Below are 25292 nucleotides of genomic sequence, written 5' to 3'. Positions count from 1 at the left end.
CGTTTGGCACCATTCATAGATTTCTCTGCATCTTCTCAATGGATGCAAAGCGTTCTCTGATTATAGGAGGTGGAGTAGGGTTGCCACCTCATCCCTTTAAACCCGAACACATATTAATTACACAGGTTCTGTGGATGATTAAGATGGTAATTAAACTCATTTGGTGCCTTATCCGTATATAATTTGCCTCAGAACCTGTGTAATTTAACCTCCCTGGCGGTATGATTATTTCAGATTTTAGGTGCTGAAAGCGGTACCATTATTTTGCACAGAAATTTGGCGTTTTATATTGTAGGCCTGTAATTCTTAGGAATAGTTCACTTAAATCTGTCCAAACAAGAGTCTAGTAGACATCCCGGGTATGATAAAGTTTGAAAAACGAAATAAAAAATAATATAATAAATAACTATAAATAATTATAACAAATAATAATATAATAATAATAAAAATTATATAATGTAATCAAATCAAAAACACTGAAATTTGCTCAGTTGCAGAATTGTAGCTTTCGTTACTTTTAGTGTTTGATGACGGATCTCCTCACAAATCACTATCGCTCAATTCTGCAAGTGATTATAATTTATTATCGCTTTTTTCTAGCTGGTCTAAAACCACTTTTGATGTAAAGGGACAGTTTTGGTTGCTATGGACAATCTCCAGTTTCCTGGCAGAAAGAACAGTTTTATATATATAAAACTGCATGCAGGACACTGGACAGACCACTAGGGACAAAGGGGATGTGTAGTTATTTGATACAGTACTGTAATCTGTAAGATTACAGTATGCTGTATCTGTACTGTGTGTTTCACTTTTGAATTTACCGCCGAACTCCGCCCCCGTGCATCGCAACGCTCGCAGGGAACGGAGCACGGCACTGTGAATCGAGCGAGACACAGCGGCTCGCCGATCACAGCGGAGAGGCATCGCAGGAACCAGGGGACAAGGTAAGTAAACTCTTCCTGGATCCTGCGATGCAAGCCCGAGTCTGGCTCGGGGATACCGCTTTTGGTATGAAAAATCCACCCCGAGCCAGACTCGGGAATACCGCCAGGGAGGTTAAAGGTGTTCAGGTTTAAAGGGATGAGGTGGCAACTGTAATGCCCTGTACACACGGTCGCATTTTCCGACGGAAAAAAAGTGCGATCGGATTGTGTTGTCGGAAATTCCGACCGTGTGTGGGCTCCATCAGAATTTCTGACACAAAGTTTGAGAGCAGGCTATAAAATTTTCCGACAACAAAATCCGATCGTTTAAATTCCGATCGTGTGTACACAAATCCGACGCACAAAGTGCCACGCATGCTCAGAATAAATTAAGAGACGAAAGCTATTGGCTAGTGCCCAGTTTATAGTCCCGATGTACATGTTTTACGTCACCGTGTTCAGAACGATCAGATTTTCCGACAACTTTGTGTGACCGTGTGTATGCAAGACAAGTTTGAGCCAACATCCGTCGGAAAAAATCCATGGATTTTGTTGTCGGAATGTCCGATCAATGTCTGACCGTGTGTACGGGGCATAAGGTGGAGAGGCAGGGCAATTATGTCAGGCTCTCTGCCTCATCCAGAGAATGCATAGTACTGTATCTGAGCACTGAAAACACTATTCATTTTTAACATTCAATGCAAACTCTCCCATCCGTCCATCCATGTCTCCATGCTTAACTTTCTTGAGCAATCGCTTTAACCGCTTCAGCCCCCTTCCTGACCAGGCCTTTTTTTGCGATACAGCACTGCGTCGCTTTAACTGACAATTGCGCGGTCGTGTTGTACCCAAACAAAATTGACGTCCTTGTTTCCCCACAAATAGAGCTTTCTTTTGGTGGTATTTGATCACCTCTGCGGTTTTTATTTTTTGCGCTATAAACAAAAAAAAGAGGGACAATTTTGAAAAAAAAAAAAGCAATATTTTTTACTTTTTGCTATAATAAATATCCCCTCAAAAAATATTAAAAAAAATAATTTCTTCCTCAGTTTAGTATTCTACATATTTTTGGTAAAAAAAAAAAAAAAATCGCAATAAGCGTATATATAGATTGGTTTGCGCAAAAGTTATTGCGTCTACAAAATAGGGTATAGATTTATGGCATTTTTATTTAAATTTTTTTTTATTAGTAATGGTGGCGATTTGCGATTTATTTTTATCGCGACTGCGACACTGCGGCAAACAGATCGGACACTTTTGACACATTTTTGGGATCATTGGCATTTTTACAGTGATCAGTGCTATAAAAATGCACTGATTTCTGTGTAAATGTCACTGGCAGGAAAGGGGTTAAACACTAGGGGGCGATCAAGGGGTTGTGTTTCCTCAGTGTGCTCTAACTGTGGGGGGGGGGATGGGCTCGCTACAACATGACAGATCACTGCTCCCGATCACTGGGAACCGTAGATCCCTGTCATGTTGCTAGGCAGAACAGGAAAATGCCTTGTTTACATAGGCCATCTCCCCATTCTGCCTTTCCATGCCACGATCGCGGGCCACCTGGCGGACATCGAGTCCGCAGGACTCACGCTAGCTGCCGGCAGTGTGCACGCGCCCGCTAGCCGATGATGACGGAGTGACGTAGGGGTATGTCGTTTTGCGCACCCGTGCCACTTTGCTGACATATATCGGCGTGAGCCGGTCGGCAAGTGGTTAAAAAATTCCCCCCTAGCATTTTTTGCCTCGGCCATCTTGAGTAAGGGCAGATGATTCATTTAGCATTTACTTTCTGGAATCCATCTGCCCTTATCTCATGCATGTGGGCCGGAGTGTGTGTTTAGCCGAGAAAGCCCCTCCTCCTGATGAAAGAATAAAATGACCATAAAGACTTCTGGGATGTATGGCATCATTTTGGCCTAGGCCAGAAACTAGAGAGCAACTGAAGTTAAAGGAAAAAAAGGTTAAAACAAGTACAGGTAACTATAATATAACTTCTTATCTATTTACTAAGGCTAGCAGCATAAGGATTAAAAATAGTTCAGCTTTAAGGTGTCTTTTCTTTGGCCTTTAGTCTGCAAGGGGCTTTAAACAGTTCATGATTACAGAAGCTCCTTCCAACCATCGAATGACAGCTCTTGTGCCAAAAACTCGACCACTCACTAGCCTTATTTTTTTACTTTTTTCACAGAAAGAAAGCATGCAGAGAAAAAAAGTAAAATAAAATTTAAAATGATAGTACACAAATACTACATTAAACACACTCATTAAAAAAAAAACAAAAAAACACTCCAAATGAAGAGCAAAGTCAAGAGATTCCATATTGGCAAAATATTACCCATGGCAAAATGTTACATTTTGGAATAAAATCAAGTGAAAATAAATCACCCGGCTCATCCCTAGTTCCCCGATGCCCAACTTGCGGCCTACGGGCTGCATGCGGTCCCATTCTATGTGGCCCTCAGAGTCCCTACAGCACTAGAGACACTAGTCTGTGTTTCCCTGTTGTCTTGTTATAGCAGTGATTTCTAGCAGTCTCTTGTAAGGCTGGCCATATCATTTGCTTTTAAACGTTTCCTTTAGCTTTACTAAAACCATATAATATGAGATCAAACCTAAACGCTTTCAATTTGTATGCAATCAGGCAGGCTCTTGCACTACATAGTTGAAGGTAAATCTAAAACAAAGTTAACACAAAATTGTATGCAAGGCCAGCTTAAGATGTATCCAGTTTATGACTGGCTCTTGAAGCATGTGTTCAGTATCCAAAAACTCCTACAGCATGTTCAGTCTGACAGTCTCCTATTGCATGTCTGCAGTAATTAACATTTCTTGTACCGTGTCTGAAGTCTCTGACCATCTCTTGTATCCTGTACTCAGTTTTTGACCATTTCTTGTATCATTTCTGTAGTTTCTGGACCATCTCTTGTATTATATCCACAGCCTCTGACCATCTCTTGAATCATGTTTGCACTCTCTGACCATCTCATTTACCATGTGCAGTGTCTCGAACCATCCAAATTACCATGTCCACAATCTCTAACCATCCCATATACCATGTCCACAGTCTTTAACCATCCCATATACAATGTCCACAGTCTCTAACCATCCCATTTACCATGTTCCACAGTCTCTAACCATCCCATATACAATGTCCACAGTCTCTAACCATCCCATTTACCATGTTCCACAGTCTCTAACCATCCCATATACCATGTCCACAGTCTCTAACCATCCCATATACCATGTCCACAGTCTCTAACCATCCCATATACAATGTCCACAGTCTCTAATCATCCCATTTACCATGTTCCACAGTCTCTAACCATCCCATATACCATGTCCACAGTCTCTAATCATCCCATATACAATGTCCACAGTCTCTAATCATCCCATTTACCATGTTCCACAGTCTCTAACCATCCCATATACCATGTCCACAGTCTCTAACCATCCCATATACCATGTCCACAGTCTCTAACCATCCCATATACCATGTCCATAGTCTCTAACCATCCCATATACCATGTCCACAGTCTCTAACCATCCCATATACCATGTCCACAGTCTCTAACCATCCCATATACCTTGTCCACAGTCTCTAACCATCCCATTTACCATGTTCCACAGTCTCTAACCATCCCATATACCATGTCCACGTTCTCTAACCATCCCATATATCATGTCCACAGTCTCTAACCATCCCATATACCTTGTCCACAGTCTCTAACCATCCCATTTACCTTGTCCACAGTCTCTAACCATCCCATTTACCATGTTCCACAGTCTCTAACCATCCCATATACCATGTCCACAATCTCTAACCATCTCATATACCATGTCCACAGTTTGTGACCATCTCATATACCATGTCCACAGTTTGTGACCATCTCATATACTATGTCCACATTCTCTGACCATCACTTGCATCATGTCTGCAGTCTCTCTTGCATCATACCAATAGCCTTTGACTATACCCTGTTGTGTGTCTGCTTTCCTTTCATGATCTCAGGGGCCACACTTGAGGCCCCCATATCAAGAAAGTTGACCACCACTGTTCTAGTTGTAAGATCTCTCCCTATCTGTGTTCCCAACTCTCCCTCATACAACTGAATGATTTAAATTTGTAATGACAAAAAGGCCAACTCCTCCAGTGAAAAGTGGTATCTTTGAAAACAGACACTTTTGCAAATAAAGTACATCAGAAAATGTCACATACCAAAACTGACTGCTAAAGAAGATATTCGAAGGAGAAAAAAAAAAAAAAAGAGGTCTGTTTAAATACCATATAGATTCAATCCTCCTATAAATCTCCAGATTCAGGGGAGGAATAAGCAAAATGAGCAACTGAAAATGCGGCAAACATGTCTAATATCCCAAACTCTAAATGCCAGGGTGGATGCGGCAGGAAATCTCTCACAGAGACCTATAATCACGGCTGACTGAGCAGAATGACATGCTAGAGTATATAGCCGCAGCTCTTATCCCACTCCAGAAGAGAAGAAAAGTTGACATTTAAATTAGTTCCGAAAATTTGAATGTTGGAGCATTTTAGACACACGTTAGACTTTACCCTGGCACGCAGTCAAAAAATATCACATCAAAAGTGGAAATAGTACAGTTAAATCTGAGGAAACGTGCCCTCTAGGCCAGGATAAATCTGAAAGGGGAAACTTCAAAGCAGAATCTATTGGATAAGTATGTCTGTTCATCAAATTTATGAGAGTCCATAGGTCAGATAATGTAGGTAGTAGCCAGAAACTTGCGGATAAATAATTGAAATAAGTTACTGATAAAAATTTTACTTTAGTGTCAAGACTAGCTTTTAAATATAGAAAATCTCACCCTATATCTACCCCAAAATATCACCTGGTTGATTTGAGAATATAATTGCAGTGTATCTGAAAACAGATCTGCAAAACAAAGGTCTGTCAATTATTCTTGTAGGGTCTGGTTGAAGCTCAAACTGAGGCTGTCATACACCTCCTCACAGGGTTTTGCTGTGATGTGTAACTTTTAGGATCTCCTTTCCCTACTGGAGGTTTTGGGCTGGGACGAGCTCTGCCCTTGTCAGCACTACTAGCGGTTTGTCATGCAAGAGGACCTGGTGGAGCATTGAGCAAGACCTGTCATTTTTGTTGTGTGTCAACTCACCTTGTTGAAGTTGCCTTGTATTTTCGAAAGCCCAACTTAATGACATCAGTACTGTTCTCTGCAGCATTGTACTGCTAAGCCAGGCTTAGAGTCTACATGCGCTCAATGGTTTGATCCACCTGCCCCTACAGCACTACTACACCCTATAGTGAAGTTAGGGCCTGGAGGAGCAGCCAAAGACCGCAGAAGGGGGCGCCAGGAATCCAACACTCTGGGAAGTGTTCAATTCTGTGGATTCGTCAAGCAACATGATCATTGCAATACAACCGAGATCAGCAGCACAGGTGACAGGGGAGGCAAGTATCACTACTCCTTAATGCAGAGGATACTATAACAGTAATAGGATGGCTTAAAATATCATGAAGGCAACATAACAGGAAACCTAGGCTGTAATTCGTCACACTGATCCTGTGTGCAATCATTTCTCTAGTGAGTGTTCTAAACCTGTTCTGTTACATTACTTGTTTTCAGGTGGCTTTGTTCCCATAATATACAACCTTCACTCTGAGAGTTTGTGCTCTAAAACCATTCAACCAATAAGCCTTTCGCCCTCTGCTTTTAGTGGTGGTTGTGGAAGCTTCTTTTTAGTCTTCCGTTTACCTCACCAAGGACTTATGATCTAACCTGGAGGTTTCCAAAGTGTTCCCACTTTGGGGGGGGTGGATACCGTACTCTGTACATAACACACCCCTTGAACCCTGCACTCTGTACATAACACACTCCTTGAACCCTGCACTCTGTACATAACACACTTCTTGAACCCTGCACTCTGTACATAACACACTTCTTGAACCCTGCACTCTGTACATAGAGCACCCCAGATCCAAAGGGCACTTTGAGGGCTACCATACTACTGATATGATGAAATGGAGTTTAACACCCCTGCTAGCGGGACCTCAAAAGGTATACAAAAGTACCCATAAATAGTACACATTTGTATGCACTTGGTCAAATAATGGAAATACTTTTATTCCTTCTCATTGTGAAAGACAGTAGCTCTGTCCTTCAAGCTCTTATGTAGATTAAATTGCAAAACAAACCTCACAATCATGTACAAAGTTTTATGAAGGTCAAATGACTTACCTCCAGTAGACCAGCACTGCGATCAGCAGGACCAGACAGAAGAAGGTCAAGGCAGAGACAACCATTAGCGGAACAATCCACTCCATCTTACTGGGAGAAGGTCGATTTGACATGCTTGAGTTATGTTCACCTGTTACAACAACAAATACACATGTGAATATAACACTCGACAGTTCTTATCTACTCATTTGACTTCAAGAAAACCATATTTAGATAAGCAGAGGCTAGCATAGTGCCCCTGCAGCACAGTGTTCGTGGTTTCATAATTACCAGCATCACCACATGTATGCAATTTTTCCCTCTCATTTTTGTGGGTGTTCTTAAAATATACATACGGGTAGGTTAACTGGCTTCTCCCAAGATAAGTCCTAGCAAATGTGGGTACTTTTAGGACTGTGGTATGAATGCTAGACTATAAGCTCTAAATCCTTCAGAAGAGGTCCATACAACAGCAATGGATGTCGTCAGTAACAGGAAGGCTTCAGTTTTTCCATTCCACCAATCTTTGAGAGTGGGCAAAGACAGATTTTATTTTTTTTTGCCGAAATGCAGAAGCAGTCAGATGTTCACAATTTATCTTAAACTGCACACCACCAGCTTCCCACCATTATCTTCTCCCCAACTCCTTTCCAATGAAAGGCTCTTTCCATGTTGCACTGGGAAAAGGGAACTGGCGATTAGAGATTTTACAAAATATTGGAAAGTTAGTGCAGGCCACAAGAAGTGTTTCTGAGTTTATTAGCTTCCTAGCTCCTATACACACTTAAGAAAAGGGTGTTTCTTGCATAACTTAGAGAGTAAGGGAGATACAAAAGGGTACCACTTCTGACTCTTTTAATTCTAAGGTTGTCTCTGGCTTCACTACTTTTTGAGTCACTGACCCAGAACAAGCATTCAGCAAGCTGAGAACGTCCGATCCAAAACTAGAAGCCTATAGTTGGGTTAAAAGAAAAGTTAGCATTAGTAAAAGGCTTACTCTTGGTTACAAGGAAGGATACGGTTCAGGTTACTGTTAGGGTTTTAGGGTGAGCTTGCGTTTGGATTACAGGGTGAGCTAGGGTACGAAGAGGATTAATATTATGGTTGGCATTAAATGTAGGGTTGGGTTTAGAAGTGATAGGGCTATAGGGATTGGGATTACATGGGAGGTTGGGTTTAGAAATTATAGGGTTATATGGATTGGGATTACATAGAAGGTTGGGTTTAGAAGTGATAGGGTTATAGGGATTGGGATTACATGGAGGGTTGGGTTTAGAGGGGATGGGGTTCCAGGGATTGGCATTACATGGAAGGTTGGGTTTAGCAAATATAGGGTTATAGGGATTGGGATTACATGGAGGGTTGGGTTTAGAAGTGATAGGGTTATAGGGATTGGGATTACATATAGTTACATAGTATGTAAGGTTGAATAAAGACAAAAGTCCATCCAGTTCAACTTGTGTAGGTGTACGCGTGTCAGTGTCTATAATTATTTCCCATATCCCTGTATGTTGTGTTCTTTAAGATGCACATCCAAGAGTCTTTTAAAAATATCCATATTCCCGCTGCCACAACCAATTTCGGAAGATAGTTCCACATCCTTATTGCTCTGACAGTGAAAAATCCCCTACGCAGCTTAAGGTTAGACCGCTTCTCCTCCAATCTCATTGGGTTAAATGGAGGGTTGGGTTTAAAAGTGATAGGGTTATAGGGATTAAAACTGGAAGAGTGTGCCCCAGGGATTGTATGGGCGAGATAAGGTCAAGTAGAAGAGTAGGAAACAGGTATAGAAAATATTACAAAATTTTATTATACAAACATATTTCACATAAAATCTTTGTAAGGTCTCATAGTAAGAGGCCAAAATGAATCATATGAAATTCAGGAAATAGGGATTGGGATTACATGGAGGGTTAGGTTTAGAAGTTATAGAGTTTTATGGATTGGGATTACACGGAGGTTTGGGTTTAGAAGCAATAGGATTATAGGGATTGAGATTACATGGAGGGTGGGGGGTTACTATTAGGGTTATAGGGAGAGAAAGTGTGAGGGGGGGCTTAGAGTAAGGTAAAAACTCTCAGCTCCAGCCTACCTAAGTTAATGTATCAAGCACGACAGCCTATGTATATCTTTCAGCACAAGTTTCCTTTAATACATTAAGCTCCATATATTCTGTAGCACAACTGCATGAGATATAACATTATAGAACTAGGGAGCAGTCTCATTCATAAAACCATGGAGCTAACATTACACAGTGTGATAATTTACAGTGCTGAATGAGAAACTCGATTATAGACCTGTTATGGATTGCCTGCGCACTCATTACAGGAAGTTACCAGGTGGCACGCAGCAAGACTGCAGAACTGAAAATAAATGCCAAGTGGTGCAAAAATAAGGTTATATAGATTGAGGCTGGTGAGGAAGCAGCAGAGCGGGCAATGGGAAGCAATGAAATGATAGCAAATTTCTGCTTGCGAATGTAGGCCAGCTATCAGGAGCTATACCCTGCCCTTTAAAAGATGATTCTTACAGGGGGCTAATCAGTCAGATGCATTGGGTAACTGACATTTTTTAACCAAGGCAAACGCTCACTTTTAGCCATGACTAAAAATGTAATTAGCGTAGTAATGATATGATGGAATATGACACATCTCAGTGTGACTGGCAGAAAATGAACATGACAAGAGGAACCCAATATACGTTATGAACATTGTATGATCGGAATACATCAGCTGACAGCAGTCCCCAAGAAAGTAAAGCTAAAGGGTCATTCCGCACAGTATTGTAACATTATGTGACGGGACAAATGGCAAAATCATTACAGAACCCTCAGGCTCTCCAACAACTTTCTTAAAGAACAACTCAACCCAAAACTGATATTTCAGATTCTTTTGAACACTTGCAAGTGGAATCGCATGCTGGGATCTTCTACCCAGTAAGGACGGCAGCCAAATTAACATGTCAGTTTTAAAACTCAACATGGCCTACCCACTTCTACCTTCTAAAATCCATCTATTGGTCCTAAATGGAGGGGAGGTCTCAATGCCCAAAGGCTTGGGTTGCAGGAGCGGGCAGGGCAAGATTTGGAAAGAATGTACTGTGAGCAACTATAAGGAAGTGACAATGGGGTGTCATGTCAATGGGAAGCATGAGGAAAGAACCTGCAAAAGACATATCTATTGTTGGTGAAGAACACCAAAACAAACAAAACAAAAAAAGAGACTTAAGAAACAAGTACTGTATAGAAGAAATGTACTGTGAATGCAACAATAGATAAATTGGAAGATTGAGAGATATAGGCAGCTGAAGTTCAATGCTTTGGTACTGTATTGTCTTCCTTTATATTTTAAAGTGCTGCCCAAACTGTTGGCGCTATAAATCCTGTATAATAATAAAATGTCAATCCCAACATTTTTTTGATACACTTCACCATAGTCCTCTTTCTACTTTCTGAACCTACCTGCCGTTTAATGTGATGAGAGGTCTTCATGCCCAATAAGGAATATGGGGGGTATAACTTCAGCTGCCTATATCCCATTTTTACTGCAAGTCAGAGACCATGCACTTCAATTGACAACAACCTCAGATAGGCACTAATTGTACTTTGATACATGCACTGGCTCCTGGAATTGTCCAGTCCTTCCCAGAGGGAATGTTCAATGTAGATCTCTGATTGCATTTTATATCTTTGCGATATTGAAGGACTGAACATTATGCAGATGCATTTTAATGCACTGGGTGGTTTACGGTCCAAGAGGCTACTCATCAGCAACTGTGGGGCTCCAGCGGACTTTGCTTTCTCAAAAGTTGGACGGACTTAGATTTGAAACATGTATCAAATTTATCCGACGGACGCGAGTCAGGTCGAAAAGTCCGCTCGTCTGTATGCTAGTTCGACGGACAAAAAGCCATGCTAGGGCAGCTATTGGCTATGAACCTACTTATTTTAGTCCGGTCGTACGTCATCACGTACGAATTCGACGGACTTTGGTTGATTGTGTGTAGGCAAGTCCGTTCATTCAGAAAGTCCGTCGTAAAGTCAGTTGAAAAGTCCGCCGGGCAAAGTCTGCCGTAAAGTCCGCTTGTGTGTACGCGGCATAACAGACAGCACTTATCAACTTGGTGATCATTATTATCTATTTCTCTACTGCTTGTATGGGCTTTTAAGGTATCATTGGGTTATATTTACAATGTGCTTGTTGCCGTGGGAAGAACACATAGCTTTTTGAGGAAATGTCAAGCCTCCACAGATCCCAAATCAATATGAATACAAAAACCTTTCAAGCCCTTTAGGATAGAATGGAAAAGGGCTTGAACTTACATAAGGGTTTTATGGCAGTCTGTGACCCCAGTAGGGAAATTTCCCTTTCAGCAGGATGGAATTTCAGAAATATCTTTCCAATGGGGGTCAGAGACATCAATAAATCTATATTCGCCTAGTAGAGCAGGTGTAAGTTAAAAACCCTTAGCCTTATTTTGCTGTGTGTCCCCGTTAAGTAGGTTTCCCTGCCTTTTGTGTGACCATCAGGACAGAAAGTGAAAGGAAATTTCTCCAGCAGGGACACAGACTGCATTAAAAACACAAAAGTGTTTCTAACCATTCCACAATGTATCCAACTAGAATCATGTAATGTGTCCCAGTAACCTGCAGGAGCGGAGTCGGTGAGTGGCAGAATTCTCATTTAGGTGAAAAACAAGGGAGTTAGAGAAGTTACCTGTCAAAAAATAAAAAAAAAAAAAGGACCTGCTCCATGAAAAAAATAAAAAAAATTCAAAAATGCTGGGGGCTCGGAGGAGGACATGTGACACTTTAATTTATGGAGTGAAAGTCCGCTTTAAGGTGACTATCCTTTTTTTTTGGATAGATTATGGAAGGATTATTGACCCTCCCCTGCTAGGGAGTTTCAGTCCATTTGTCCTGGTGACCTCTGTCTATGGTACATAAATTGATGGGGAATCCAAGGTGAATTGTCACCTAACCAGAAATGGAGGGAAGATCTCTGAATGGGGCAACTTGTAATAATGAGAACTGTATAAGGGAGGATTTCCCTCACTTTGGAGAGATCGATGGCAAAATTTTTTTTTAAAAAGTTTTAAAACGAAATGGCAATTTTTACACCGCAGCTGTCTTCTAGATCCCGTGTCGGACGGCTGCCCTGCTGCTTACTGAACACAAGTGTTTGTTCTCTCTGCATTGAGACGATTCAGAGAACACTGCAAATTATTCTCTGATAGAACAAGGTGGAGATTGTGATGTCACTGCCCTTTCCTCTCCACTCAGGGAACACGTTGTATTCATTAAGAAAACGCAAAGTGTTCCTTAATGCCAATTTTGGATAGAGTGCTGAGGGATTATAATGCTTGCCAGTTTTCATTGTTGTTTGTGCCCCTGTTAAAAGAGAGTCACCCTATTTGTCCTGTTTACCATTTTTGAAAGTGAAAGTAAAACCCATATTTTGGGTTGTCCCTAAAAAAGTAAGAGGGGAATTCTTCCAATGGGGACACTAGTTCTGGTGACCTGGGGTCCCCAAGGAATTCTCCTAATTTGCAGGGCTTTCCTCTCACTTGCTGGCTATGGAACAGGAAGTGACGAGAAATCTCTACAATGGGACATGGGTGGCAAATAAATAAATAAAACTGACGGGGTTATAAACCTCCCTTGCTCTATCCCCAAAATGGAAAAAAAGTTTTGTCTATAGTTCTACTTTAACCCTCCTATACTCTTTTCAAAACTATAAAAAAAACATTTATATAAAATTTTTTGGCTTAGATATACTTTACTTCTTCATAATGTAAGACCTTTGCAATTAACATATACTAAGCACTAGACCTGTATAGATCTGTTAAACTACTCTATGAGAATTATAGTGAGTATTTTGGTGGTGAACTGTCTGTCAAGTACAAGCCTTTTAAATAGCTAAAGGTAGTAAAATGTGGCGCCATGTGCTAATTTTTTTTATGACGCTCTAATGAAAGATACTTTATTAGTTTTAATAAACAAGGCTGTAAAAGCCATCATCAATTTATAAGGTATATTTAAGACCCACACGGACAATATTTCTACAAGAAGAGGCTAGACATTATTCACACAGGGTGGGGGGTGGGGAGAAGGAGAAGCTAATATATGATCACAGTTCCTGTAATACGGCAGTTGTGCAATGATAGAATGTTTTTGCTTTTATCCTTAACCTAGTGGGGCCAGCTATATTACACATCGGTTGCTTTTAAATAAAATTACTTTTATTTTAAACCTTAGATTAAATTTCTGAAATGCAGCAGAAAAAGAATGCGAAATCTGCTTAGCACTTGATGGTTTCTTGTTTAGGCATTCCAAAAAGGAAAACCTTATTAGGGACTGGCCACACTGACCAGAAGCAGAGCTCCAGACATAAGATACACATTAACAGCCCATTCAATGAGAGAGTTTAAAAAAGTAGCTTTTTTTGCAAAATTCTCTTTTAAGGCTCCATGCACACTAGCCTTTTTTTAAGCTCCTAGAAGCGGTTATTAGAATTTTTTATTTCTGCTCCTAGAAGCTAAATAATGTTATCTTATGTGTCCATGCACACTACTTTAGGCTATTAGCATTTTCTGAGCTTCAGCGTCTAGGAGCAGAACAAATATGAGTTTTTTTGTAGAGTTTTTGGAGCGTTTTTCCAGCAGAAAAAATGCTGAATTCACCTAAATGCTCCTAACTGCTTCTAAATGCTACTAACAGCTGTTTTGAGCTTTTTTTTCTCTCTTCGTGTACTGCAAAAATGCTAATAAAATGCTAATGCTTCTAAATGCTACTAGAAGCTGGCACAAAAATGTTATCAGCTTTTTTCATCCAACATTTTTTTTTTTCTAGCTTTTTTTGAGCTCATGAAAAACGCTAATGTGCATGAAGCCTAAATTAGAAACTCTCCTGTGCAGTACTGCTTTTTCGTCACATGATGGACAGCCAGCATTATTCCAGACACTTTCTCTGAACCCAGACTGTCCAGGATCTCCACCAGCATGTTATTGGTCTATGAAAGAAGCAACATGAACTTCTTCATAAGTGGTGAGCTCATTGTTCTGTCATTCTGCTTTCTGTTTCTATCAGTATGTTTCCTGTAAGCACATGAACGGATGGGCTCCTCCTGCTGCTTCTTCCTCTCACACTCCAGCCCTGCTGTACAGGGACTACAAGAGACTGATATCAGGTCAAATTCAGATACATAAACTACTTGCATTTAAAAAAAAAAAAAAAATACATTTACTGGTGTAGTAATCATTACAGAGCTACATGAATTTTTGTCTATGTCTGCCTAGAGTTCAGCTTTAACTTGTTTGGCCAATTACACAGTTACTCATCCCCAAACCTGAGCAAGAAAGTTCACCTAAAGCCAGCCATTGATGGATGGAAATTCAGCCTGTTTAGCAGGGGCCGACCTAATTTCGACCCATCTATGGGCAAGCTGGTTGTACATGAGTCAATCTCTCAATCGACTTCTGTGGAAAATGTACACTCAATGAGTGCCGCCAACTACAGCCGGCGATGCTGCCGAGTGTATTCTGATGGTGGGGAAGCCTCTCCACTGTCAGAATACAATAGCTCCATGCAAGCGATTCCCCCATCCACATCCAGTTTTCTTTTTCTTCAACTCAATGGCAGAAGAAAAGAAAATGAATCATGTATGGCCTTCCTAACACTAGCCATACACACAGATTTGTTCAACCAGCTTGTGATAGGATGCAGTCACTGCTTGGTCAACAATTCCCTACCGCACCCAGTCCCTTTGATTTTTCCATCATTTGTTGATCACGGGGGGTACCAAATGGTTTTAACTTTGGCAGACTCAGTAGGAATTGACCAAAACTCAAGCTGTGTTTGACCAGCTTAAGATGTCATACTGATAAACACATTCATACCTATAGTCTGCAAATTCTGGATTTTTTGTCAAATAACCATTATCCAAGATGAAGCCATAATACAACTATATATATATATATATATATATATATATATATATGTATATATATTTTTTTTTTTTAATGACCAGTGGTGTTGTGGCCCACACAAGCAGGATGGCTATTACAAACAAACCAGCTTGGTGAGACCTGTTAACAAAACCAGGTCAGCCAATTCCCAGGGGTTTGTGTTGCACATAGCTACCCCCATCCAGTCTCATGGGCCCCAGAGTGCTAAAGGCCCTTGCAGTTCCACTAGACCCTATATAATGAAGCAAATGAGAGCAGAACTTGCTGGCTGCAGAGAGGACATGCAAGACTTGAGTAAAGCAGGATGACCCAGGAAGAGCTGAGAGGTTAATTAAAAGATGGAGTGAAAGTGCTTGAAATGAAAGAGCAATAAGCAGATGAAAGAATACTGAGAACTTTATTAAATTAACCTCAATATGTTACAATACAGAATTCACTGAAAAATAGAAAATTCTTACAACTCCATCAGTAGCGACCATATCCCATATTTCAGCCCCCATTACTATACACTTATTTCATTTTACACCATTGTACACTTATTTCACAGATTCATTGACTTATTTTCTACCATCTCAAGCAATAGATTACAGTTGGTGGTGTTATAAACAGCTTTATGTATATCTTTGGTGAGTCTGCTGTTCAAGACCATCTTAAGATTAGATGCATGTATGTAAAGGTGTCACACCTGCATATAAAGATATTAACCTTGCATACAACTTTTTCATAAAGCCTATCTGTAAACAGAGGCACCAGTTGATACCTTTCATTTAAAGGTGCTACTAGGAACAAAAAGTTACTGTGTGTTTGAATATAGAGCGCACCACAGTACTATCTTAAAGGGTATGTCCAGCCAAAACATTTTTTTTCTCAGTTTTGAATAAAAAGGAAGAATTACAATCTTTTGTTGAGTTGTTACTGCTATCCAGAGCTTAACAAAGGAGATTTCCCCCCACAGATGGCAAGAGTAGTTTAGACCAGAAGTGAGGCAACATCTCCTACAGCAACACAGGCAGCTATAACAATATGTACCAATGCCAAACCAATGGGAATTTGTTGCAGCTGTTTTATTGGCATAATTCTGCCCCATCCTTATCCCTTTTCAGTATTAAGCCCTAATAAAGAGCGTGTTTTGCCCCTGAAATGTGTTGGCTGTTTGATTTGATAATATTATGAGCAATTAAATCATATTTGGAATCTTCCACTGTTGATCCAGAACTTGTGTTGTATCTACATGCTTTCAATTACATTCAGGGTACCCACCAAAAGGTAACCATGCTCTACATGAGCAGTCTTACCAGAGCATCAAACTCTGCTCGTTGCATGGTTATGGTCCTTCCACATTCTGGAATGAACATGTTTTGAAGCCCCAGCACTTCTCTGTTGAATGTTTTTTTTGGAGCAATACAAAGATGGTAGGAGGTTTTTAGCTTTCCCCTTCTAAACCAAAAAAAAAAAAATTAAGCAATTTTATTTCTGCCTGTACTGCTGTAGGAGATTTTCCCCTTACGCCCTGTCTGGAGAGACGGTGACAGCATGTAAGAAGAAATCACTCTAACAGAGCATTGGACAGTAGTAAAAATCAAACAAGGGTCCTAATCCTTCCTCCCTCTATCCAAAGCAAAATACATTTTTGGTTAGACATACACTTTAATGTTAAATATCGTCCGATCTCAGTTTTCTGAAACTTTTACATATACTTACATGTCACCAAAACCTCTTTTACAGATATCAATTAGTAACGAAGTTTAGTGGTCTTTTAAAGAAAACTGGAGCTGACAAACATGTAGGCCGCCATTCTAGGTCTCTCCTTCTGAAAAGGTTTGGGACACCATGTTAATCCATCAGCTTTCATGCTTTCTGAGTAACTAACCCAGAAGTAGTATGCAGATAGGAAGTTCAGCATTAAAGAGCAAGCATTTTCATAAGGTAGTTCACAATAGAAGCCTAGATATTTCTCTAAGCACTTGTTTCCTTTACAAAATGAAAGCTGTCAAGATATCCCCTATAAAACGTTTTGATTGGACAACATGAGCAATAGCAGACAGAGGTCATGCAGGAATATTTTAATGTAAGAATTGAAAAGAAAGAATCAGAATAAAGAATGGTAACCTCGGGTCTTATAGATGTTAGGGGACTACAAGTATGAGCAGTTTGAGGCATGCTGGAACCTTTAAATATGTAAAATGTAACTAAAGGCAGAACTTTTTTTTCTTAGATCTGGATAGAGTTCCTGTCTAAGAGGAGATTTACCTGACCTTAGAAAGGCAACATCTCGCTTCCTGCTAAGTCTACAAGACAGGAGAAATCTCCTTTTTATAGCAATTCTAACCCTAAAAGGACAACATTAATGGGTGGTGTGGATAGGTATACAGAACGCTTATAGATTCAATCAACCGGTATTTGAGATTTGCTTTAGAAGCTTTGAGATCCTTCAAAGATGCTTTTGACCTCCCTTTAACGTCTGATTTCTGCCTAAGTTACTTTACATTCCTGTTAACTTGTATGGAGACGAAAGCAATTCTTAGGTGAACAAATTTTCTTGTACCCAAGTTCTGAATGAAGTAGGAGTGCATTTGTCCAAAAATGTCTGAAGATGTCAAAAGGAGGATAGATTTTGTGTGGATTTGGGTGCGGCTTAACTATCCCATTCTAGTTGGATGGCTGGGTGTTTGAAGGTAAGGAGCTGAATTTCCAGTTGCTTTAGAACTTATAAGCGTTAGGGACTGAAAAAGACATCACTAAGTTATAGAACATGTTGGCAAAATGGAGCTACATTCATTATACAAAAAGTAGTGGTAGAAGTTTACATAAAGCAAAATATGACAAACAGCCCCTATAGGGTCCTATACTCTATTTAGCCAATTTGTTAGTGGAAGTGACACCCACTGTGGGTGGGCATAATGCATGAGCCAAAAATACATATTTTTAAGTCCAGCATATGCTTGCACCAGTGACAAAAAATGAAGAATAAAAGAAATACAATTCACTATAGGCCACAGTTTTGTAACTGAAGTGTCCATAGAATGAAATACCATATGACAAAATGCTAAAACAGTGATACTAGGCTGATCACACATTCACAGCATGGTAAAAGCCAAAACTGCAGACCAACTTGTGATTAGAAAAAGAAAAAAAACAATTTAAAAGACCCTAAATTAATTAAAATACTGGTCTTCCTTAGGTAGTTAGTTATGTTCTATCTAAAAAAAAATAAATAATCACTATCTTGTATAAATGTGTTCTGTAACTCTTTAAAATCACCAGGTTTATAAATGCAATTGTATATGTTTGTTTCTGACATTATAAATAAATAAAAATATATCAAAGTCACCATCAGAACAATAGACCTAATCTAGGATTATTTATGTTTGAAAGAAGGTTTAAAGGGCTGGTTTCCTTCCTTTCTATCTCCAAAGCTGGATAAATCAAACAATGTGGTACCTTTTAATTATCTGTAAACATGCTCCATAGAAACTAGAGAGGAAAAGGCATGAACATATGGGAGAACACCTAGTGTACAATTCAAGCAATCAGCCCCTTTAGTAACATTTTGTATAGAATAAGATGTCACTCCTTTCACTTTGAAAAAAAGGGCATCCAAGAGGCACTGGGACTCTAATATGAGTTTAAACAAGATAGCGAAGGGGCAAAAAAACCTTTGAAGAGCCCACTGACTCAGGTTAGGCTGCTCAGAACAGACTACCCACCCACCTTCCAGCAGGTTACCAGGAAAAGACACGCATATATGAATGGAGCGCCAGACCAAAAGATAAAGAGTCCAAATTTGTGTTTAACACTATATCAATAAATTAATTTGGACTTGTATCTTTTGGTCTGGCGCTCCTTCCATATATGCACTCCTTTCACTTGGGTCTTTGGATTATTCTGCATACGCTATGTGACCAAAATGTGTCACCACCTGACCACCACACCTATAATAGTTTGTTGGACAGTCCATTGCAAAACCATTATTTGTTCTCTCCCCTTGGTGAGCTATAACAGCCTCCATTTCTCTGGGAAAGCTTTCCCTGAAATTTTGGAGTCTGTCTGTGGGGATTTGAGTTCATTCAATCAAATAAGCATTTGTAAGGTCTGATACAAATGTTGGATTTAAAAAACTAGTTTAGAATTTGGTTTCAATTCATCTCAAAGGTGTTCAGTAAGCAGGGCCGCTGATAAGCCAGTACAACTGGCCCTGTTGTACCGGGCCCAGCCACCGGGGGGGGGGGGGGGCCCGAGCAATCTGAACATATTGCAGAAGAAAAAAAAAAAAGTCTTACTCCAACTCCCCCCTCCTCCCTCAGCAGCTGTTCAGCTGCTCTCAATGAGCAATCACTCCAGGCTAAACATCTCAGAGGCGGAGCCTGACTGAGATACTGTAGTTTGAGTGGGCGGGAGGGGGTGTGGCCGACTTCAAGGTTCTTCTGGTGTGCACTCTGCACACATGAGCTGCATTATGGTGGCAGTGGATCTGGATTCTCGGGGGACTGCAGGTTAGCCCAATCACATTAAGTGCAATGTAAAGTCTAATGTCTGCTTTTTCATGTAGCACAGCTGTCCTGACTGTGAGAAATTGGGTTTTAAACTGCACTGCCCAATTTCTCACAGAAGTGCTACATGAAAAGGGAGATCCATCTAAGTCAGTAAACCCAAACTTTTATTTACTTCTATCTAAATTTTTAGATCACTGGATCACACCATGCCTGGAGCTGAATCACACAGGAATGCACTGTGCATTCCTGTGCAATTCACATGTGGGTCTGTGCAGTGCAATTTCAAGCTCATTCATTTTGAATGGGCTAAAATTGCAATGCACCAAAGGAGTGTATGCAATACTTTTTAACATGCACTGCAACCAGATCACATAGTGATCCAGGGCTGGCAGGGCAAACACTACATTTGCGAAATGCATTTGAGGTGTCATTAACTTTTTATTGACAACTGCTGCAGATCGCAAAAGCAGTGCGTTTTGCATGCAGGTTGAATTGTACAGGAATCCACAGCACATTCCTTCACAATTCAGATGTAGGCATGGTGTGAACTGACCCTTAGGCCCCTTTCACACTGTCTGACCGTTCAGATCCGCCTGTCAGTTTTGACGGCGGACCTGAACATGCGCTTCATGCTAGTCTATGGAGTGACGGATGTCAGCGGTGACATGTTCGCTGACATCCAACCTGGTCCGATCCGCTAAAAGCAGATGGATGCCTCTACGTTCAGATCCGTCTCTGGCGGATTGGGTGAGATCTGATGAAAATGGACATGCTGTCTGTTTTCTTCCGATCTCCATAGAAACCAGCGGCGCTCGACAAGCCCCCTCCCCGCTCAGTGAGCAGAGAGGGACCTGTCATCCGCCGGCTCAGCGGAGATCAACAGAGAGATCTCCCGCTGAGCCAGCGGACTGAGGCGGATTCCATGGAAGCGGATCTGCCTCGTGAGAATGAGGCCTTAGACATAATATTACTTCTCATTAAAAGTTTAGAAAAAACTTTTTTTTAAAAAAAAGTGGGCTTAGCTGACATAAATGGCATCTTCTTTTTCATGTAGAACTGTTTGACTGTGACAAATTGGACAGTGCAGTTTTGAATGCAGCACAGTATCATCTGCATCCTACACACAGTCATCTTAGACTAACCACACCCCTTTAAGCCATGCCAATAATTAAGCGTAATTTAAACCAAGTCCATTTTCCAGCTCTGTGTGGCGCATATTTTTAAATTAGCCACGCCCACAATTTAGCCTTTATGTATACCCTAGCCTCTCTGTGTAGGGGCGGGGCCAGGGATGGGGCTGAAGGAGGGACCAGGGGTGGGGCTGAAGGGGGCCCCGCCAGGTAGGCTGTACGGGGCCCCATGATTTCTATCAGCAGCTCTGTCAGTAAGGTTGAGGTTGGGGCTCAGTGAAGACCATTCAAGTTCCTTTATTCTAAGCTCATCAAACCATGTCTCCTTGGAGTTGGTTATGTGCACTGGTATATGGTCATGCAGGAACAAAAAAGGGCCTTCTCCAAACTGTTGCCACAAGGTTGAAAATGCACAATTGTTTAAAGTGGTTGTATAGTCTATTTGTTAACTTTTACCTACAGGTAAGCCTATAATAAGGCTTACCTGTAGGTAAAAAAAATATCTCCTAAACCTGTATGGTTTAAGAGATATTCCCCTTGCTATGAGCCGCTGACTGCAGCGGCGCATGCGCACAGGGGATTCTCGGCTGAAGGCCCGGCAGCTGCCGGACCTTGCCGGGGAAGAAATCTTCCGCGTGCATGCACGGGAGTGACGACATGGCGGTTTCAGCCACTCACAGCACTGGAGCCGCGATACCCGGAAGACACGCCGAGGCAACATGACAGCTCCCTCGGCGTGGACCAGGTAAGATACTGACGCCTCGTTCTAAGGTAAGTATTTCATAATGAGCTAGTATGCGGTGCATACTAGCTCATTATGCCTTTTGCCTTACAGGGGTAAAAAAAAAAAAATGTCAGCGGGTATACAACCGCTTTAAAATATTTTTGTATGCTGTGGCATTAAAGAACCCTTTACTGGAAAAGCGTTGACTCATCTTGGAAGGGTTTTGGGCATACAGTGCACATCTAGGGGGTGTCTCTGCCATTAATTCTAGAGAACTGAATCATTCTGCTATAATCTATGTAGATCATGCAGACTGAGTTTTAAAAGGTTGATATGCTACAGTTGATTTTTTTCTGTTTTTATCAAATTTAAACACAACACTGTAGTTAGAGGAGGCAGGGTTCAGGCACAGACAGAAAACACTCTACTGCATCATCAAATCACCTCTAACCAGCTCAACTAGGAGAACATTACAAATCTTTGGTGATGTAAATCATTATAAAGAAAACATGTTATTTTGTTTTCCTGTTTACGGAGTAATATTTGCAGTGCTGGGAATAGCTAAAACAAGATGTTTTTGTAAGACTTGATCTAGATTCCACGGTCTGCATCTTACAGATAAATCATCTTTACGTGCTAAATCTTTGCAAGCGCCTATCATATATAATTTGATAAATAACATTTTAGAATGATCATGGAAGTAGCAAGCTATCAATGTGCCGGCCAAACAAATCAGTTCACAATCACAAAGTAAACTAACTAAAAGCTGTCATCATTCGGTTACATATAATAACTGACAGCTTCGGCCATCATGGAGTGAAGGGTTTAAACTACAGCAGGAGTCAATCAAAACATAAAAGATGAAATGGTCATAGCACTGCTTTGATTTTGATATGCTGGAAAGGGAGCATATAAAACAGAACTGCTGATATTCATGCTCAGCAATAAGGGATAGGCTTATACAGTTTTCACTGAAGGATTTCGTATTTATGTATGCTCAGTTACAATTGTCAAAGGTTTCTGATAGGTTTGTTTTGAAGAGCAACTCTAGGAAAATTGCAATGGTTGCCAAAAAAAAATCCAAAGCAATCAACGAATATTTCCATTCTGTTTTTTTTTTTTTTTTTAGAACAATCAGCCTAAAATGACAACACTAATCACATTCTAAAACATTCACATAAAGGCCACCATAAGTTTGTATTTTTTTTTTTATTATCCTCCCCTAGTTGCCCAAGGTGGTTCACCAAGGTCCTCAGTCTGCCAGTGCTGGTATATCACTTTCTGCAGATGTAGGGCATCTTGCTATATTATGTGTACACATTTGCAGGTGATCAAAGGTGACACAGCGTACACAGTGACTTAGTCCAATGTATCTGCTTGAGGGTAACAACACTTCATTGATTGCACTGCAGCATTATCCCCAGCTTGAAGAAGTTCTGCCAGGGGCTGTCAGGATCACTAGAATTTTTTTCTAAAGAAAAGTTTTAGAGAATTTATTAAGTGTAATTCTTTATTTGCTATTTTCTGGAGGCATACATGGTAGTATAGTTATGCTATAATTCCTGCTCCATGAGGATTAATATTTTGGAAGCTGAAAAAAAATGATAAATAGAATATGACTTGGCTTTAAAGCCTAACTTTAAAAAAAAAAACAAAAAAAAAAAAACTTTGTAATATTTTATGAACAACAAACATGTTATACTTACCTGCTTTGTGCAATGATTTTGCACACAGCAGCCCTGATCCACCTCTTCTTGGGTCCACCACTGGTGCTCCAGGCCCCTTCCTCCTGCCCCCTATAGCAACCATCTCACTTTGGTGGCACCCAAGCAGGCTCTCTCCCAAGCCGCTGCTCTGTGTGTCCATTCACACACAGAGAATTAAAGTGGCCAGTTGGGTGCTGTAATTAGATATCAAATCCTGCCAGCATCCCTAAAAATTCATAGCTACAACTAGTTAGACCACAATGGTACTTTATAGGCAGAATTCTAATACACAAAAGTAATGAAGTAAAATTTACAGAGACTCTATTAACACTGAACGGTAAAAAATGACCAAAAGGTCATAATGGTTACATGTTCAATTTAAAACAATACACATGATGCTATACATTACTTCAATACTACCCCATTACTCTTGATCCTGAAGCACCAGACCAGCCTGTATTGTAGTGTAGTGTATGGCCCGATCCTTGTGGGTGTTCAAAGAATATACCAACTCGTTTCGGAGCTATATTTATTCCTTCTTCAGGGGAAGAGGAAGGTGCGTAAATATTGTTATATCACAAGAAAGCATGCATTAGCAAGATCCACCGGGGTGTCTCCTACCACCCCACCACACACACACACAACCATACACAACGGCCCGTGGAACATGGGGAAAAGGAATTAGATGCACAGCACAACAGTACACCAGCAGAGACCATGTATAAAAAATTAAGGAAGTCTAACCACTAGTAGGTATGTATGTATACTTGCTGGTTGGGTCAGGTTACAGAGGTGCGAGGATCCGCCATATGAATCGGTGGCGGCACTCGCCATCAGAGGTGTAGGCAGTTGGTAGAAGGATTTGTCTGGTGCTCTAGGATCAAGGGTGATAGAGTGTGTCGCTTAAGTATTGTTTAGCATCATGTGTATTGTTTTTAATTGAATATGTAACCATCATGACCTTTTGGTTAATTTTTTAACGTTTACACGTTAATAAAGTCTCTGTAAATTTTACTTCATTTCTTTTGTGTATTTTCTCCTATTCTGCCCATAAAGTCACATTGGGGTCTAACTAGTTGTAGCTATTCACACTGCCCTGCTCCCAGTGTCTCCTCATTGGCTCACTGATTGTGGTTGACAGTAGCCGGAAGCCAATGGCTACCTTAGCTGTCTCAAGCAAGGAGGATGGAGAGACCCGGGAAAGCCGAGGCTCTCGTGCACATCGCTGGATCGCGATGGGGCTCAGGTAAGTATCAGGAAGGCTGCTGCACACAGAAGGTTTTTTTACCTCCATGCATAGAATGTATGAAAGAAACCTTGAGCCTTTACAACCACTTTAAGTCCATCTGCCCCCTCCCCCACCAAGCTGCCTGAATTCAGGAAAACCTAGAAACATAAAATACTTACCATAGTGGGTGCCCCTTTTGGGTCACATAAGCCTGCTGAATCCTTGCTACATCTGGCCTAAAGCTGTGGCCACAGAACCAGAATGAGAAACAGCCCACCAATGCCTCAGTGAGGAACGACCCTAGTCATCATACTTCACCAGGATGTAATGCGAGTCCGATAGAAGGACGAGGACAGGCAAATTACTCACCACCCAAAAATATACATGCAGGTATGTCTACAGGTTTAGCAAAATTTCATAACTACAAAGTTAACAAAAAAAAACCTTCCAAAAAATTTTGACCTACCAAATGTTTTCTCCTCTTCGTATAACATACTAGCTCAGACATTGCCAGTAGGTAAGACATTAAAGTAAATGTTAGCACAAATCCCCGTTCACGCCAGTTGGATAAAGTTAATTATAAAGCCATACAAATTACTGCACAAAGCCAATGATTAATGGGCATATTTACTACCCGTGAACATTAAAGTGCCTTGCAGTACAGCTCTGCTTAATGTCTGGCCTGGAAATGCATTAATGAGACACTTTGCATTAAAAAAGCCAGTAAAATATGCTGTGGTCAAAATACTTAATATAATAGACACATTAGGTCATTATTATCAAGCTGCAAATGAAAGGGACGAGGCCCCAACTCTAGAGCCAGGTGGTTGTTAAAGATAAACCTTCGGGTCGCAATGTATAGAATGAGAACATGGGTCTGATTTTTTTTTTTTTGTTAAAAGAACTTTAG

The 25292-nt window shown here is 40.6% G+C and overlaps 1 protein-coding gene across 3 annotated transcripts in view; it reads right to left on the bottom strand.

The window, feature by feature from the left end:
• The window catches only part of PTPRG (protein tyrosine phosphatase receptor type G), a 761059-nt gene that overhangs the window by 153405 nt on the left and 582362 nt on the right, over positions 1–25292 (bottom strand). For all 3 annotated transcript variants that reach the window (XM_073592151.1, XM_073592152.1, XM_073592153.1), the window contains one exon: positions 7158–7287. In XM_073592151.1, coding sequence (XP_073448252.1) covers positions 7158–7287 — 130 coding nt within the window. The remainder of the gene's footprint in view (positions 1–7157; positions 7288–25292) is intronic.

The sequence above is a fragment of the Aquarana catesbeiana genome, linkage group LG07, assembly GCF_042186555.1.
Source record: "Aquarana catesbeiana isolate 2022-GZ linkage group LG07, ASM4218655v1, whole genome shotgun sequence".
In the NCBI taxonomy this organism is placed as follows: domain Eukaryota; kingdom Metazoa; phylum Chordata; class Amphibia; order Anura; family Ranidae; genus Aquarana; species Aquarana catesbeiana.
The sequence above is the reverse complement of the archived record's forward strand: the minus strand, read 5'-3'. Positions and strand labels throughout refer to the sequence as shown.